This window comes from Silene latifolia, chromosome 1 (genome assembly GCF_048544455.1).
Source record: "Silene latifolia isolate original U9 population chromosome 1, ASM4854445v1, whole genome shotgun sequence".
Taxonomy (NCBI): domain Eukaryota; kingdom Viridiplantae; phylum Streptophyta; class Magnoliopsida; order Caryophyllales; family Caryophyllaceae; genus Silene; species Silene latifolia.
The window spans coordinates 5881788-5896627 of NC_133526.1; the positions used below are offsets into that span (position 1 = coordinate 5881788).

The following is a 14840-nucleotide window of genomic DNA, read 5'->3' on the forward strand; positions in this document are numbered from 1 at the left end:
AATGCAAAGGTAATGTTACTTTTTACGTAAATTCGTCGCTTTCGATCACACTATGGGCACATCGGTAGGCCGGTAGGGGAGAGTTCTGATTCGAGGGAAGTACTAACACAAGACGGTGATGGGCAAACCAGAAGCGAGAATGTCGGCTTGAGTAATGCAAACAGAGAACAGTCTTATACTTATTATTCATGCATTGCCACGAATCTAAAAGTTCTCCGGCTTCAGTTTTTCTACAATGTGCAAATTGCTTTGCATTCTGTTCTACAGGGCATAACTTTGATCAGAACCAATAATCAGAAAAAGACAGGAGAAACTATAACATCATTCCCATGCATTGCCAGTATCCGAATCCATAGTGACACAGATGTATTTCTCGTCTTGATGTTTGATGGTAGCGCCAGGAGGTAGCTGCATGTTTTCAGTCCGCGGGAAGACTATGACCTTCTTTTGAGCTGATGGAATACGAGTGTTCGTCCATGGTTCCTTACTTTTAATAAGGACAGGGCTAGAGGGAGGATGGGCTGGAGATGCTGGTGACTGAGACGGGTCTCGTTGGAAAGGCAACTCCTCAACCTTTCCTCCATACGCATTTTCATTCGTGTTTGGGTTGGCTTTGGGTTGAACTACAACATGCTTGTATTCTGATGCCTTCTGATTTGCACCTGAGTAACATGAAATGCGGCTCATGTCATTGTTATTTTTCTTACAAGGATATTACAATACAAAGGGGAGAGGGAATTTGAAGACGATGAGTCTGAGCAAACAAGGAGAAGAAATATGGAGCGGGAATATTTTATGCAATTCGAACTAACTATAATATACTATGAACAAATCCTACGCAGTTACATAGATGAGTTATTGAGTTTCGTTATAACGAGTCTGAGCAAACATGGCATGTTGACAAAGCCTCATTGGAATATAGAGCAGGAAAGGTACTCCACGAGTCCACGGTGATTCAGCCAACACAATTTGACGTGACATTAAGGACAGCAAAGAGGAAAAAAATGCTTAACCTATTAATATTTTTCTAAGAAACAAAGCCATCGAATTAATACAGATTATTATAGACCACACTGAGATAATTGTTTGGATCCGCTACGTTGCCTGACTTGGCTTAATAAATCATCAAAGTATCAACCCAAACGAGTGTTCACAGCAAACCAAGAAGAAAGGTATTCAAAGAGCATAGCATCATCTCGAGAAAATACTAACACGAAATATTACTCTATGTATCAATCAATCAATCATCATCACCATTACCACAGTGTATCAATTTGCCCGTGGCTCCCACCGGTGGCAAGGTGAATGGGTGGGATGTACACAGCCTTACGCCTTTAATGCACAGGGCGGTTTGTGGCAGAGTCATAACCAAAATGCATCGACCCTCTATAACTTCATGATACAAGAGTTTTCTATGTCTACATCAGTGTAGGCAAAATAATCTCGGTATGCAAATTCATAAAAAAAAAAAAAAAAAAAAAAAAAAAAAAAAAAAAAACGCACACAAAAGAATGATGAAACGAACTACGAAAGTGTATCTTACGTTCTTTCAAAGCAAGATAGGCAACCTTTGCAGCATACATTTCCGCTAACTTCTTGGTTTTAGCTTCTTGCCCTTTAAAGGACTGATCCTTTATTTCGACAGTTGAGATAAATACAGGTGCATGAGAAGGACCAGACGAAATTGTATTATATTCTGGCAAACAAGAATACTCCTTTTGCGCCAATTCTTGTAGAAGATTTTTGGAGAAACCCGAATCTTCCTGCAACATTTGAACAATAACACAAGCTCTTAAACACATTAAAAAATTCAGAGAACTATAAACTTAACAAATTGTCACAAGATGATCGAGAGGTTCTGAAATTAACCTCTTCAATTGCCACAGGAGATACCGACATTAGCGCAATTCTTGCCGCAGCATTTTCAGCATCTTTCATAGTGCAAAAATATTCCTGACATTCATATGTTTTACCCTCAAGTGTGACCTTACATTTAAAACGAGATGCATGAGGAGGGCCTTCGCGCTCTGAGGTGTATACAGGGAGACTAAGATTTCTCTTTTGAGCATAAATTTGCAGTTGGTTTTTGTACAATCGTGCCATATCTGCATTAGATTTGGAGAACCAGCATGAAGCCGTGAATAGCTTTCAGTCAAGCAGACATCACCCAAACAAGCACAAGTTTCAATCAGTTAAACAAGTTACATAAGCCACTGTTTTCATTAAAAGGTTTCAAACATATCAAGAACTTGAAATTTATGGAAATAAAACAACTCGAAAATGACAGAAAAGGCTGCGGGCTTAGTCTGTTAGTCAGCTATGATAAAATCTAAAGTGACCAAAGTGTCAAATTGACAGCTATAATAAAACACAATTAATTAGAATTCTACTTGATAATCCTATATATTATATTTTATTGGAATGGTTTACACCACATTAATTTCCTTTTCACAATAATTTAGCATGATTAATGTAGTTGATAATTGATATGGCAATATGAAAGCTCGGCTTTCCAAGAATTGGCCTTAGAAAGGATATGCTCAGATCTAATCTGAGCATTCCATGTATAAAGCACCTACTTTGCAGAATTCTAGTAATGAAGACAATCACTTACAACATACTATATCATACATTCATACTCCATAAAACATAATGTTGTGGTAGACCAAAAATAATGGAACGGAGACTGTGCTAAGATAGAAATGAATTTCCAGATAAGCCTTCCGTCACATAAAAAGAACTTTCACACAAATACAACATTATACGTGTCAGTTTAAATACCTTTTGCACAAGGTAAAGTGGATGTACCATTGTAAGTACCAATAGTGTAGAGAGGAAATATTATAGAACCATACTCAGGTGGTATATAGCTCCTATACCGTCAATAAAGCCTACTAATGCTAATACACTCTTAGGCTCTCAGCCGTACACTTAAACTTAGCTCCTCCATTCTATTAGAATTTTTGGTTGATGGGTAACACACAAAATGTCTTGCTAAATTGGTTGTGTTGCCTTATATCACAAAATCTCATTATAGACGGCACATATCCGTCTATAACTAAAGACGGGCCAAATACAATACCACATTCCTAATAGGACAAGCAACAAGTGGGGTGGTGGGGGCCAAAAATGTCACCACTTTCAAGCTATTTGACCCGTGTTTAGCTATAGATGGATATATCCGTCTATAGCAAGACTAGCTGTATATTGTGAGTAACAATCATTTCATGCAATTCTCTATGCAATAATCGTTATAGCCTTATAGGTCATTCCTAAGCAGCCTTTCGGTTTTACTAACACAAGGGTAAGGTCTTGTAAACGCCCCTCACCTCTCCTTTCCCACTTTAGCCTGCCTTTTGCAGCAGCCCTAGCCCCTAGAGGCATTGGGTAATGTAGTATTGTAGTTGTTGTGGATTTAAGGTAAGACAAACAGGACATAAGACAGTCGCAAGTTTCAAGAACAGTGAATACAATCAGCTTTGAGGGTGTGTTTGGATTGAGGGATTTGGAGAGAAAAGAAAGGGAGGAGAGTAGGGGATTTAAAATCCTTTGTTTGGATAGCAAATGAGGGTGGGGGAAATGGAGGGGGAGAGATTTAGAGGGATCCAGTTTTCCTCCTCCAAGCCTAATCAAAATCTCTCTACAATAGGCAAGATTTGGAGGGAAATTGTATCTAAACAACCACCTTTGCTATCTCTCTACAATAGGCAAGATTTAGGGTGTGTTTGGATTGAGGGATTTGGAGGGAAAAGAAAGGGAGGGAGAGTAGGGGATTTAAAATCCTTTGTTTGGATAGCAAATAAGGGTGGAGTGGGTGTGTGGATAGCAAAAGTGGAGGGAAGGGGAGGGGAGGGGGAAGGAGGGAAGGGAAAGGGAGAGAAGGGAGGGGGAGGGGGAATGGGGTGTGGGTGTTGGATACAATTTCCCTCTAAACTTGTCTATTGTCGAGAGATTTTGATTAGGCTTAGGAGGGAAATTGGATTCCTCCAAATCTCTCCCCCTCTATTTCCCTCCACCCTCATTTGCTATCCAAACAAGGGATTTAAATCTCCTACTCTCCCTCCCTTTATTTTCCCTCCAATTCCCTCAATCCAAACACACCCTCCACATTGAGCATCTACATTAAAGCCTTGATACAGAAAGGTTGATATTGCAATTTGCAAATGAGCATAATTTTAGCATTAGTCAAGTACACATCTCTACACACATCTTGCCTCACCTTTAAGTTTCTTATCATCCCGATTTGTAGGACTCGCTATGCTTGCTGGTGAAGCTCTCAAGGCTTCATTTGGTTCTGATTGCTGGGCAGTGCTGCAAGTGGCTGACACAAGTGGTGCGGGGCTTGCACTCGATGAACCTATGTTAGACAACCAGGAAGAATTTCAGCGAAAAGTAAAGGCGTAAACAACTTCAAAACACTTGAAAAATATTGAGGAGCAATCATATGCTAACAATAACGACTTATAAGTCAATCAGATTACAAATTTTGAAGGGTCCATCTGCAGATACACTGACCATACTAATATATTTAATGGTTTTATGTTGTAGTAGACTAGTAGAGCACATACAAGTATACAACATATCAAAGCCGACCCATTAAGAACATAGTTTTCTCCGAATACATGTGGGACCCATAGCTTTCATATTATTAACGGTTACATTTGTTTCACTAAGCCAATGGCTTTTGAGAACCTTTCTTATCACAGTAACTAGTTATGATCATAATGCCAACTCTGGTCTGCAGTATTTCAACAAATAGCAAAATCCATGGAATAAACCAGATGATAGAGAACATCAAACCTCCTAAGTTTGTCCTCATCCTTTCCAAGATTATCGAGTGAAAACACATTTAATTTCAAATACACGGAACAAAAATACAGTGACCACGTACATAAACGATGGTGCTTGATAGAGCACAGGCATATTACTAGAAAAAACTAATTACAGATTTCAAAAGAAAACACCAACAAATGAAGCAACTCTTGAAGAGGTTCCGTTGATATTGGGTTTGGGGGTCAGAAACTTTCAAATCACATTGAAGATGAAACTCCATGAAGTAGCAGTCGAAAGGAGCAATTGTTGCTACATATTTCATTATGAGTCATCAATTAAGGGGTGGCGCCGTGTACATCCCACCCCTTAGTCCCTTACCAGTTACCACGCCATAAGCGAGAGTGTTGGGGTGTCACATTGCATAACAAAAACTCACAAGACAAACCCCTTGAGAAACCCTAGCTGGCTAGCTGCTCCACAAATGAACAGAAGGTGATGATATTCCCAATTTTACATATACAGCCTCCATCCTAACTCCACAAAATACGTGAAACTGCCAATCTTTCAAATCCTAGTTGCGAAATCAATTGAAAAATCTAAGAACTACCTTTGCACAACTTATATCATCACAATTACTATATACTCCCTTTGTCCCTGTCCCGGTCATTTGTTGTCCTTTTCCATTTATGGGTGTCATAGTCAATTGTTGTTCTTTCTATTTTAAGAATGAACTTGATGAGTAATTTGATCATTCACATTCAATTTAGTCCACTTGTCATATAGTAATTGGCTCTCTTCTCCTTCCTTGGTCTTTGTGACAAAAACAAAGGACAACAATTGACTGGGACGGAAGGAGTATCACATTTCCTCATAATTTACCTTTGCATGCAATAACTGATACTTACATCTCACATCTTCTTATCCTAAACCTCACAATCTAGCCATAATCTAAACAATGATACAAAAATATTGCAAAAATTTAACCTTAAAAAACACTCCAGCCAAACCATAGTATCAGTAGCCTCCTTATATATTCACTAATTCACCTTTATTTTAATCGGGTGTGAGAGCCATCTTAAGTTAGATAGTAAATTTATTATTACGCCCGATTAAAATTTACCAAGAAATCAACTAAAACCTACATCATCATTAACACTTAAAATCAAACCCCAGTAATTAAAAATATTAATTACACCCAAAAGATACAAAGTTTAACTAAAATTAACTTGAAATTAACACTCAAAATCAAATCCCGGCTATTTAAAACAATAATTACACCAGAAGATTACAACTTTAACAAAATTCAACACTAAAAATCAAAACCCAGTAATCAGAAACAGTAATTAGTACAATTACAGCAAATGATTGAAACTTTGAGCGAAAATTAAACAGAAAAAAAAATGAAAGAAATTAGTAATTATTACCAGTAGTAAGATAATCAAAAGCGAGCTGAGCAACAGTGTTATGAGCTTCTTTAGAAGATTTAGAAAAATTAGGAGTGCAAAATGTGGCACCATTAACAACAACAGAAGCTTTGAATTGAGGACAATGATCATATCCTTCTTTTGTTGTTGCATATTCTGGTAATAACCATCCTTTTGCTTGACAATACTCTTGTAATTTTGATTTGAACATTTTTCTGGGTTTTTTTTTTGGGTGTTTTTTGTGGGTTATTTAGGGTTTTAATTTGGGGATTTTTGGAGTTTTGGGTGATTAATGTTAGATGAAAAATGTTGAATGGAAGGAGAGATTGGTTGGTTGATGGGGATTGAATCGAAGGGAATGTGAATATGTGATGTGATGACTGATGAGCTTAGATTTTGTTTATGTCACAGTTGGCAGTTTTCTGGTGAATGCACACTGTAGCTAGATGATTATTCTGAACTGTAATTTGAGGCCAAATTTATGAACACAAAATCTCATTATAGACGGCACATATCCGTCTATAATTAAAACGGGGCAAATATAATACCACATTCCTAATAGGACAAGCAACAAGTGAGATGGTGGGGTGAAAAATGTCACCACTTTGAAGCTATTTGACCCGTCTATAGCCAGACTAGCTGATTTATGAAAAGATTGTCCGGGTTTGGTTCGGATGTTCATCTTAAAGAAGACCTATCGTTAAAACTTTTTTAGGGTGTGTTTGGTTCAATTCATAAAGGTATGAGGTATGGGTTTGGAATGAGCCAAACCCATACCAAGTGTTTGTTTGGCAAAAATAGAGGTTTCATACCCATACCTCAAACCCTTGAGGTATGGGTTTCTCATACCCAAGGGGGGAGGTGGGTATGAGATTGATACCCATGGGTATCAAGTAATAAAACAAAAAAACATGAAAAAAACTTAAATGGAATATTTTAAATGAATTTTTTTTACATTTATTTGATCAAATCTTCATTTTCACGATTTTTTAGTATAAAAAATAATTATTTTTAATGTTGTATTCTAGATTTTTTTTTAACTTTGATGAAGTTCGATCTCATCCCACCCAAAATTGAAACAAACACATGGTATGAGGAATCAAGTTCCAAACCCATACCACCCGGGTATGATTCCTGATTCCAAACCCATACCCACGCGCGAACCAAACACCCCCTTAACCTTTTATGAACTTTTTGCGTAACTCTTTCCTACCTTACCCTTCCTCAAATTAGCAAAATACAAATTCTCATTATAGACGGACACTATCCGTCTATACGTATAGACGGATACCATTTCCCCTCACAAAATACTCATTTGCCATAAAGTGGGAAGCACATGAAGGGTGCCCCACCTTGTCCCCTACCCATTTTATTAGAGGTCTTTACCCGTCTGTTCGCCCCACCCGTCTATACCAAGACCTATTGTTGGCAAAAAATAACAAATTCTCTCTTAAGAGATTAACCAATTCTTAATCAAATTACTCAATTAATAATTAATAATCTTATTTCTCATAAACAAGTAATGATTCTTACTTTATTTATTACTTCATTCTTTGTATCAAATTAAAAGATGTAAAAATTTTTGTGATGATTAAATTAGGGTTAGATAAAAATTGGAGTGAAATTAGGGTTATGGAGAAGAGGTGGCTAGGGTGCAAGGGGAGGGGGTCGGTGGTGGCTGTGGAAAGGTCGTTTGGTCGGGGTATAAATACATCGGCCGATCTAGAACGAATCTCGAGGCCGAATAGTCCGCTTCAACGCCCTAAAAGTAGACCTGGCAAAATTGACCCGACTCGAATATTTGTTGTTACAAACTGATTATTATCCATAAATAACGTAATAATAGGTGACTCGAACCGGAAATGATCAGGCCCATGCCGAACCCAACCCGGTCAATCCGCTTGTCAGGTCTACCTGAAAGCCTCTCGACCCCGGGTATTCGCCCAGACGGACCATGCTAATTACATCACCTTCATGATGTCATCCGATGACACCATTCTAATGGCGTCACCCATCGGCCATCTTACCTCCATAAATACCCTACTTGGAGGGAGTAGAGGTAAAACTTAAAAGGGCACACTCAGGTAGAGGTAGCAACGGGCTGGGCCGGGTTGGTGGGAAGGGAGCCCGAGCCCACATCACGGACCGGTGAGTGATGGCCCTAGACCAACGCGGTTGGGCAAAAAGGGAGGAGGGAGCCCGGACCGGCCCGGGTAGCGGAGGCGGGTTGGGCGAGCCATGGGAGCAGGCCGAGGATTTGTTGAACCGGTGGGACAAGACGAGCGGCCACCCGCACTGTTGTCGCCGATGTACTTCATACCAAGGCGGTCTTCTAGCCCCGAGATCAAGTAGTGACAAAAACACCCGAAACATAAGTGAAAAGACCACATATGGTAGGCCAAGTTAAGCAAATTTGCAAATAATATTTTTTTTTTGGCAACAAATTTGCAATTAATTTATATACAGAAAAGGAACATTGTTCATCCTTGAGGCCTTGAGGACTTAAAAACAGACTTGGAAAATTTGGAACATTAATATTTTCCTCTGTTCCACTGAATTGTTTAGGTTTTAAAATATTTGAGAAGAACTTTGAAAAACATAAAACAATTCAATGGAATATATGGAAGTAAAGTAATATAAACAGCCATTAAGTAATTAACTATGTAGTGAAAAAGAAAATCACATTAGTAAGGTAAACTGGTACACAGTAACACTGCTCTACTATGAGCAGCTGCAGGGCAGCAGAACTCCCCAATGGTGAAGAAAATAAAACAAAGAACAATACAAGATCAAAATCCGAAAAAACAGAAACAAAAACTGATAGACTAAACTCACAACTATATTCCTAATTAAACCCGACAATTATTCAGGAATCGAAAAAACAATCTTAATGGAGTACTGTATCATGTATGAATCCGATATAGGATAAAACCCTCTACTTGGCACTGGCAAGCTCTTTGCGGAGCAACTTGGCGGCATCAACCATGTTGGTTAGGGCTGGGTTGACCTCACCGTACTTACGGGTCTTGAGACCACAGTCAGGGTTGACCCATAGGACGTTGGACTCCAACACTGCAAGCATCTTCCTGATCCTGTCAGCAATTTCCTCGGTAGGTGGGATCCTAGGTGAGTGGATGTCGTAGACACCAGGCCCAATTCCAGCTCCGTACTTGACACCCTCTCTGAAAACTGAGAGCAGCTTCTCGTCAGAGCGAGAGTTTTCAATGGTGATGACGTCAGCATCCATGTCGATGATGGAGTGGATGATGTCGTTGAAGTTGGAATAGCACATGTGGGTGTGGATCTGCACATACAAACAGAAACATATGGGTCAGGAATCAGGATTACAATGAAATGGGTTGATCTCGCAGCATATTAGAATGATATATGGAGCGGTAGTTACCTGGGTGGTGTCTTGGACGCCAACGTTGGTGATACGGAAGGAGTGGACAGCCCACTTCAAGTAGAAGTCATGCTCGGACTTCCTGAGAGGCAAACCTTCTCTCAAAGCAGCCTCATCAATCTGGATAACATTAATGCCAGCCTTCTCAAGATCCTCGACCTCGTCCTTGATGGCAAGAGCAATCTGGTAGCAAGTCTCGTGCCTGAATGTACAACACACATTAGTAAACACCAGAAAGTCTCGTATAAAACTGTTTTACACACCAAAAAAAAAAAAAAAAAAAATGAAAAGACGGTCATGGAGGCATTTGAGTCAATTTATACGTGGTAATGAAACTAATGTACGTCTTGAGAGAAGATCCTTTTCAGGGAAGAAAGGCATACCTGGGTTGATCATTTCTGACGAAGGACCAGTTAAGAATGGTGACGGGCCCGGTAAGCATACCCTTCATTGGGCGGGGGGTCATGCTTTGTGCCATGGATGACCAGAAAACGGTCATTGCCTTAGGGCGGCTCACATCACCATAGATAATTGGTGGCTTCACACAGCGAGATCCATAAGATTGAACCCAACCGTTAGCAGAGAAAGCAAAACCAGATAGCTGCTCTCCAAAGTACTCAACCATATCGTTCCTCTACAACAATCAACATGAAGTCCGTCAGTACAGAAATTCCCAGTAAACATGCAAGTTTGAGTATATATTAATTATTGACAATCATAACCCTGAACTAACCTCAGGCTCTCCGTGGACAAGGACATCAATGTCAAGTTCCTCCTGGAGCTTAACAACCTTGCTGATTTCCTCCCTGATGGCAGCAACATATTCCTCCTCGGAAACCCTTTAAGGAGAAATTATGGCACGTCAGTTTTAAATTTGAAAGAAAACATGGGACAATAACATTCTTAGAAAACTGCAGTAAGTAACTCACTTCTTGCTCTTGTACTCACGGCGAACCCTCCTGAGTTCCACGGTCTGTGGGAAGGATCCAATGGTGGTTGTGGGGAGGACGGGAAGGTTAAGCTTCTTCTGTTGAGCATCAAGTCTAGCACTGACATTTGTGGCACGTCGGTGGTCTGATCCCTTCAAAGCGGCAGCCTAAACATAAGAAAAGGGCACTTGTTAGTATTGTAACGTTTACACACCAAAAATATTACAGAAAGCTTTCAAACAGAAGCACGCTCGCATGTTGCACAATCACTTACAGCCTTTTGAACACCTTCATTTGTGACTCTTGGGGAGGACTTTCTTGAGGCCAAAGCAGCAGCGTTAGTAGAGAAGAAAGCCTGAAAAATGGAATAGGTGAGTTAAAAATCAACTTGGCAATTTTTCATCAATTGCACTGAGCGCTAAAGCATATGTTACTCCAATTCTTCGTGTCAATTCAAGCACTAAAATTAAGGGTTACCTCATCCTTTTGCCCAGCCAAAGCCTTGGCCAAAGCATTAACTTCCACAACTTTCTGTGCAGCAAATGCGAGCCATGACTTGATTTCATCATCTAGCTTGGTCTCGTTAACAATGTCGACAGCGGTGTGAAGAAGTGAGCAAGAGGTAGATACCACTAGCTTGTCTGCAGGAAGGTAAAACAGATTAGTTTAATAAGAGGTGGGATAAAAAATTATTTATCGTTCCAAAATGCAAGCATGATCACCCACCTTTTCCAACAATTCCCTCAAGACTTTGAAGGGTTGCAAGGGAAGCAGCTAGGTCATTAGCCCAGATGTTTCTTCCATCAACAACACCAGCAAAAAGGTATTTCCCGGATGGGAAGTCGCTTTTAATCAAGTCCAAGGTCTTTGTTCCACGGATCAAATCAAATCCAAATCCAGAAACACCCTTCAAAGAGACAAGGGTCTTGTATGCATCAGCGGTTAAATCGGCAAAGTAAGTCTCAACAACAACGTTCAGACCAGACAGGGTAGATTCCAATTCAGAGTAAGCTTCAGTGAAGGCCTGGAGTTTGTGAGCATCAAGGTCCATCACCAATTGAGGCTCATCAAACTGAATCCATGTAGCGCCAGCGGCCTTAAGTTCGCCCACAACTTCCCTGCAAATAGAGCAATTTTCAATGAGCGACTATGGATCAACCAGTAGTCTAATACAGGAAATTAGATAAGCAATATTGTCGAGTCTCACTTGTAGATTGCTAGGATCTTGGGAAGAAGAGAAAGGAGGTTGAATGACTTGTCCACGCCCTTAGCAGGCTTGGACATCAACAAATATGAGACTGGTCCAACAAGAGTCGGGACAGTGTCGACTCCGAGCTGTTATACAAAATTATAACAAGTTAAATCATATCATATAAAAAATTTGAGGAAAAACCAAGCACCGTAATATGAAGACAATGTGCAACAGAATGAAACATTGCAGGGAACACGTATTCGTGGAGTATTAAACTAGTATTAAATCATGTTATCCAGCACACCCGAAATTGGATCACTACCCTCAAAATGGTTTCGCTGCTACATCTTTCACTTCTTATTTTGACACATCACAGCTTACAACAACAAAGTTGTAGGTGCAAAATGAGGCAAAACAAGATGCAAGACAAGCATGATGTTAAAAAAAGGTTATGAGTCGAGGTTGCAATAACGGTCGCAAAATCTGAGTACCGCACATGTTAAGGTCAATGATAGCAAAATTTTGGAATAGATGAAATATTAAATCTTAATTTCAGACACGATCGCAGTATAGCCTGTGGCGGACACGTCAAAATTCAGTAAAACGTTTCTCTAAAACCTTAGCAAAACGATCATATTTTGTTGTTGCGATTTAATACTAGTGGATGAATCCTGACGGGTCCTGGCCATGGTGACAGTTATTTTAAAAGTTTACCGAATCATTGAATCTTTGCTTAAGATCTGAGATTTGAAATATTTTTACAATAAGCAGGGACCTTGAGATGAGAACCGTATTTTACTTGCTATTTTCCACAGAATGCAAAATGCATAAAGAAAGAGATCAAAAAACATACAGCCTTGGCCTCCTTGTACTCTTCTACGGCCTTGTGAGAGGCATACGAAAACTTCATGTCGGGACCCAACTCAGGGACAATGTAGTGGCTGAAACAAACGATACAATGTCAATAAAAACTACGTATTTACCACACAACACAGCTAATAATACAAAATTTTACGACGACACAGTGCAGGATCACTTACTAGTTGGTGTCAAACCACTTGGTCATCTCCATAGCGGGGATGGTGGCATTACCTCTAGCCATAGAGAAATAGACATCAAATCCGATCTCACCATCACTCCACCCGTACCTTGGGGGAACAGCGCCGAGCATGGCAGTTGTGTCAAGAACCTGGTCATAGTAAGCAAAAGTGTTGCTGGGAATGTACTTAATGCCGACATCAGACATTTGTTTCCAGATGGATGACCTTAGATCGGCGGACACCTTCTTCAAATCCTCGGCACTGCTCTTTCCATCCCAGAAAGATTCAAGAGCGAACTTGAGCTCCCTCTTGGGGCCCATACGTGGGTATCCAACAATGTGTGATGCCATTTTTCTGCAGATCAAGCAACATGACTTAGTACTAATCACATTACATCATCATCCGAAAACATTAGAACCATTTCATCTTCTTTTCACCGACATCTAACAGCTTTATTGAAAAAAAGCGTGCGCAACATAATTAAAGCAAACTAATTATGTGATTAAGTGTCGAAAATCAATTTAGCAAACGAATCCAGATCCGACAATTCCAACATGTGATCAAATGTCGAAAGCCAATTTAGCAGACGAATCCAGATCCGACAATTCCAATGTAATTAATTTTATTTTCTATATACTACTCAGATTCCAAGATTATTAGTGGCCAGTTGACCATATATATCTACTGATCTACACAATACTACACTCCCAAAATCTCCAAAGTGGAAGACCGTCTCTCCCAAATTCCCGGAAAGCGACATACAGATCCGTCTATATTACATCAAGACATAACTAACGAGTAGGTCTCCTGAGAGACGGCCTCTCAATAAGCTTATTGAGAGACTATTGTACAAATTTAAGAAAAAATGGTACCAAAGGTAATAAAATAGGTAAAATGGGTACATTTATTATGTAAATAGGTACGAAATTACTATGTCACGATCAACGACAAAAGGATCATGAAATACAAATAAAAGGGTACGGAAGACTGGTCTCTCAATAACTTACCGTCTCTCTACAATGTAGGGAGGGGATTCGATTAGAACCTAGACCTATCATATTGTCCACGATAACTCAGTCTTAACCACTAGTCTACGACATTTTCAATCACACACAAGACTCATGTTTCACAAAACCCGAAGATCTATCAGTCCTAGTCAAGATTAACGGTCACTAACAGCATTATAATCACACCCGAAAGGCTAAAACACAATAATATCAGATCACATAATAACAACATAAAAAATAATTAAATGGGGCCCACATGACATTACGAATGATAGAAACCATTGACGTTACAAAATTCCAGATCTAAACAACCAAACAATAAAAACACAACTAACACCAACGGAGACGTATTTTAATGAAACGTAAAGAATAAGCGCAACACTCAATCACTCACCCAAATCAATAGATCTTTAAAACCCACTAATAAATAAACAAAACAAATGATGGGTATTAATCAAAAATCAAAAAAGGGTTGAATTATATACACGACAAGATTAGAAGTCAAGAATTAGGGCCATTAAAAATGGAAAAAATAAGGGCGAACCTTAAGGGAAATGGGTGTATGGAACTGATAAGAGAAAAAGGTTCCAATACAACCACAGAATTAGAGAGATAGCAGGGATGAAGGCGAGGAAAAAAGGGTGGAATTTTTAGAGTATTTATAGAAGAGTTGGAAGGAGTGAAAGACCATGCACTAACTTGTATACAAGTGTTGAAATTAAATTAAATTATTTCATTTTTGGGGGGTTGGTGAGTGAGTGGTATGTGTTTCTTTTCAGATTTCCTAGATCTGGACTCGTCTGTGTGTGTCAATTTTTGTTAGGTATTTTTTTTGTTTTGGTCAGGGTCGTAAATGATCTGAGTCGGCTGATAGGTTAGACTTGAGTTGTTGAAATTGTTTAGGTTAAAATTTGACTAGAGATTTGTTAGGAAGATATGGAGTCGAGTTTGACCAATTTAGAGTCGATCACGGGTTTAGTATTACTCAAATCAGAAATTTATTTAATTTTAAAAAAAAAAATTAACATGTGAAATTTTTTAGCATTATATATATTCTTTTAACAATATATCA

General features: G+C 39.2%; 2 protein-coding genes across 2 annotated transcripts; both read right to left on the bottom strand.

Moving 5' to 3' along the window:
- Nucleotides 1-152: 152 nt before the first annotated feature.
- Nucleotides 153-6641, bottom strand: LOC141594908 (double-stranded RNA-binding protein 1-like). Its single transcript, XM_074414892.1, has 5 exons — nucleotides 6198-6641; nucleotides 4220-4357; nucleotides 1870-2105; nucleotides 1544-1763; nucleotides 153-662 (listed from the first exon to the last, which is right to left on the bottom strand). Exons 1-5 carry the CDS (start codon nucleotides 6406-6408, stop codon nucleotides 322-324), a joined length of 1146 nt encoding a protein of 381 aa, XP_074270993.1. The 5' UTR covers nucleotides 6409-6641; the 3' UTR covers nucleotides 153-321.
- Nucleotides 6642-8861: 2220 nt separating this feature from the next.
- LOC141594920 (5-methyltetrahydropteroyltriglutamate--homocysteine methyltransferase) lies at nucleotides 8862-14628 on the bottom strand. Its single transcript, XM_074414903.1, has 12 exons — nucleotides 14313-14628; nucleotides 12762-13115; nucleotides 12575-12662; nucleotides 11737-11864; nucleotides 11256-11647; nucleotides 11007-11170; nucleotides 10804-10884; nucleotides 10530-10696; nucleotides 10334-10439; nucleotides 9984-10234; nucleotides 9601-9802; nucleotides 8862-9501 (listed from the first exon to the last, which is right to left on the bottom strand). The coding sequence occupies exons 2-12, from the start codon at nucleotides 13109-13111 to the stop codon at nucleotides 9133-9135; spliced, it is 2298 nt and encodes a 765-aa protein (XP_074271004.1). The 5' UTR covers nucleotides 13112-13115; nucleotides 14313-14628; the 3' UTR covers nucleotides 8862-9132.
- Between the last annotated feature and the right edge of the window lie 212 nt (nucleotides 14629-14840).

Bases quoted from the DNA above. Each gene is read 5' to 3' on its own strand.
- LOC141594908 (XM_074414892.1), bottom strand. From the start codon at position 6,408: ATGTTCAAATCAAAATTACAAGAGTATTGTCAAGCAAAAGGATGGTTA. The intron at 4,358-6,197 runs GTAATAATTACT...TGTCTAACATAG, and splicing joins TTTTGATTATCTTACTACTG to GTTCATCGAGTGCAAGCCCC. The intron at 1,764-1,869 runs GTTAATTTCAGA...CAAATGTTGCAG, and splicing joins CTCCTGTGGCAATTGAAGAG to GAAGATTCGGGTTTCTCCAA.
- LOC141594920 (XM_074414903.1), bottom strand. From the start codon at position 13,111: ATGGCATCACACATTGTTGGATACCCACGTATGGGCCCCAAGAGGGAG. The intron at 11,171-11,255 runs GTGGGTGATCAT...ACCTTCCTGCAG, and splicing joins TGAGGGAATTGTTGGAAAAG to ACAAGCTAGTGGTATCTACC. The intron at 10,440-10,529 runs GTGAGTTACTTA...TTCTCCTTAAAG, and splicing joins CGTGAGTACAAGAGCAAGAA to GGTTTCCGAGGAGGAATATG.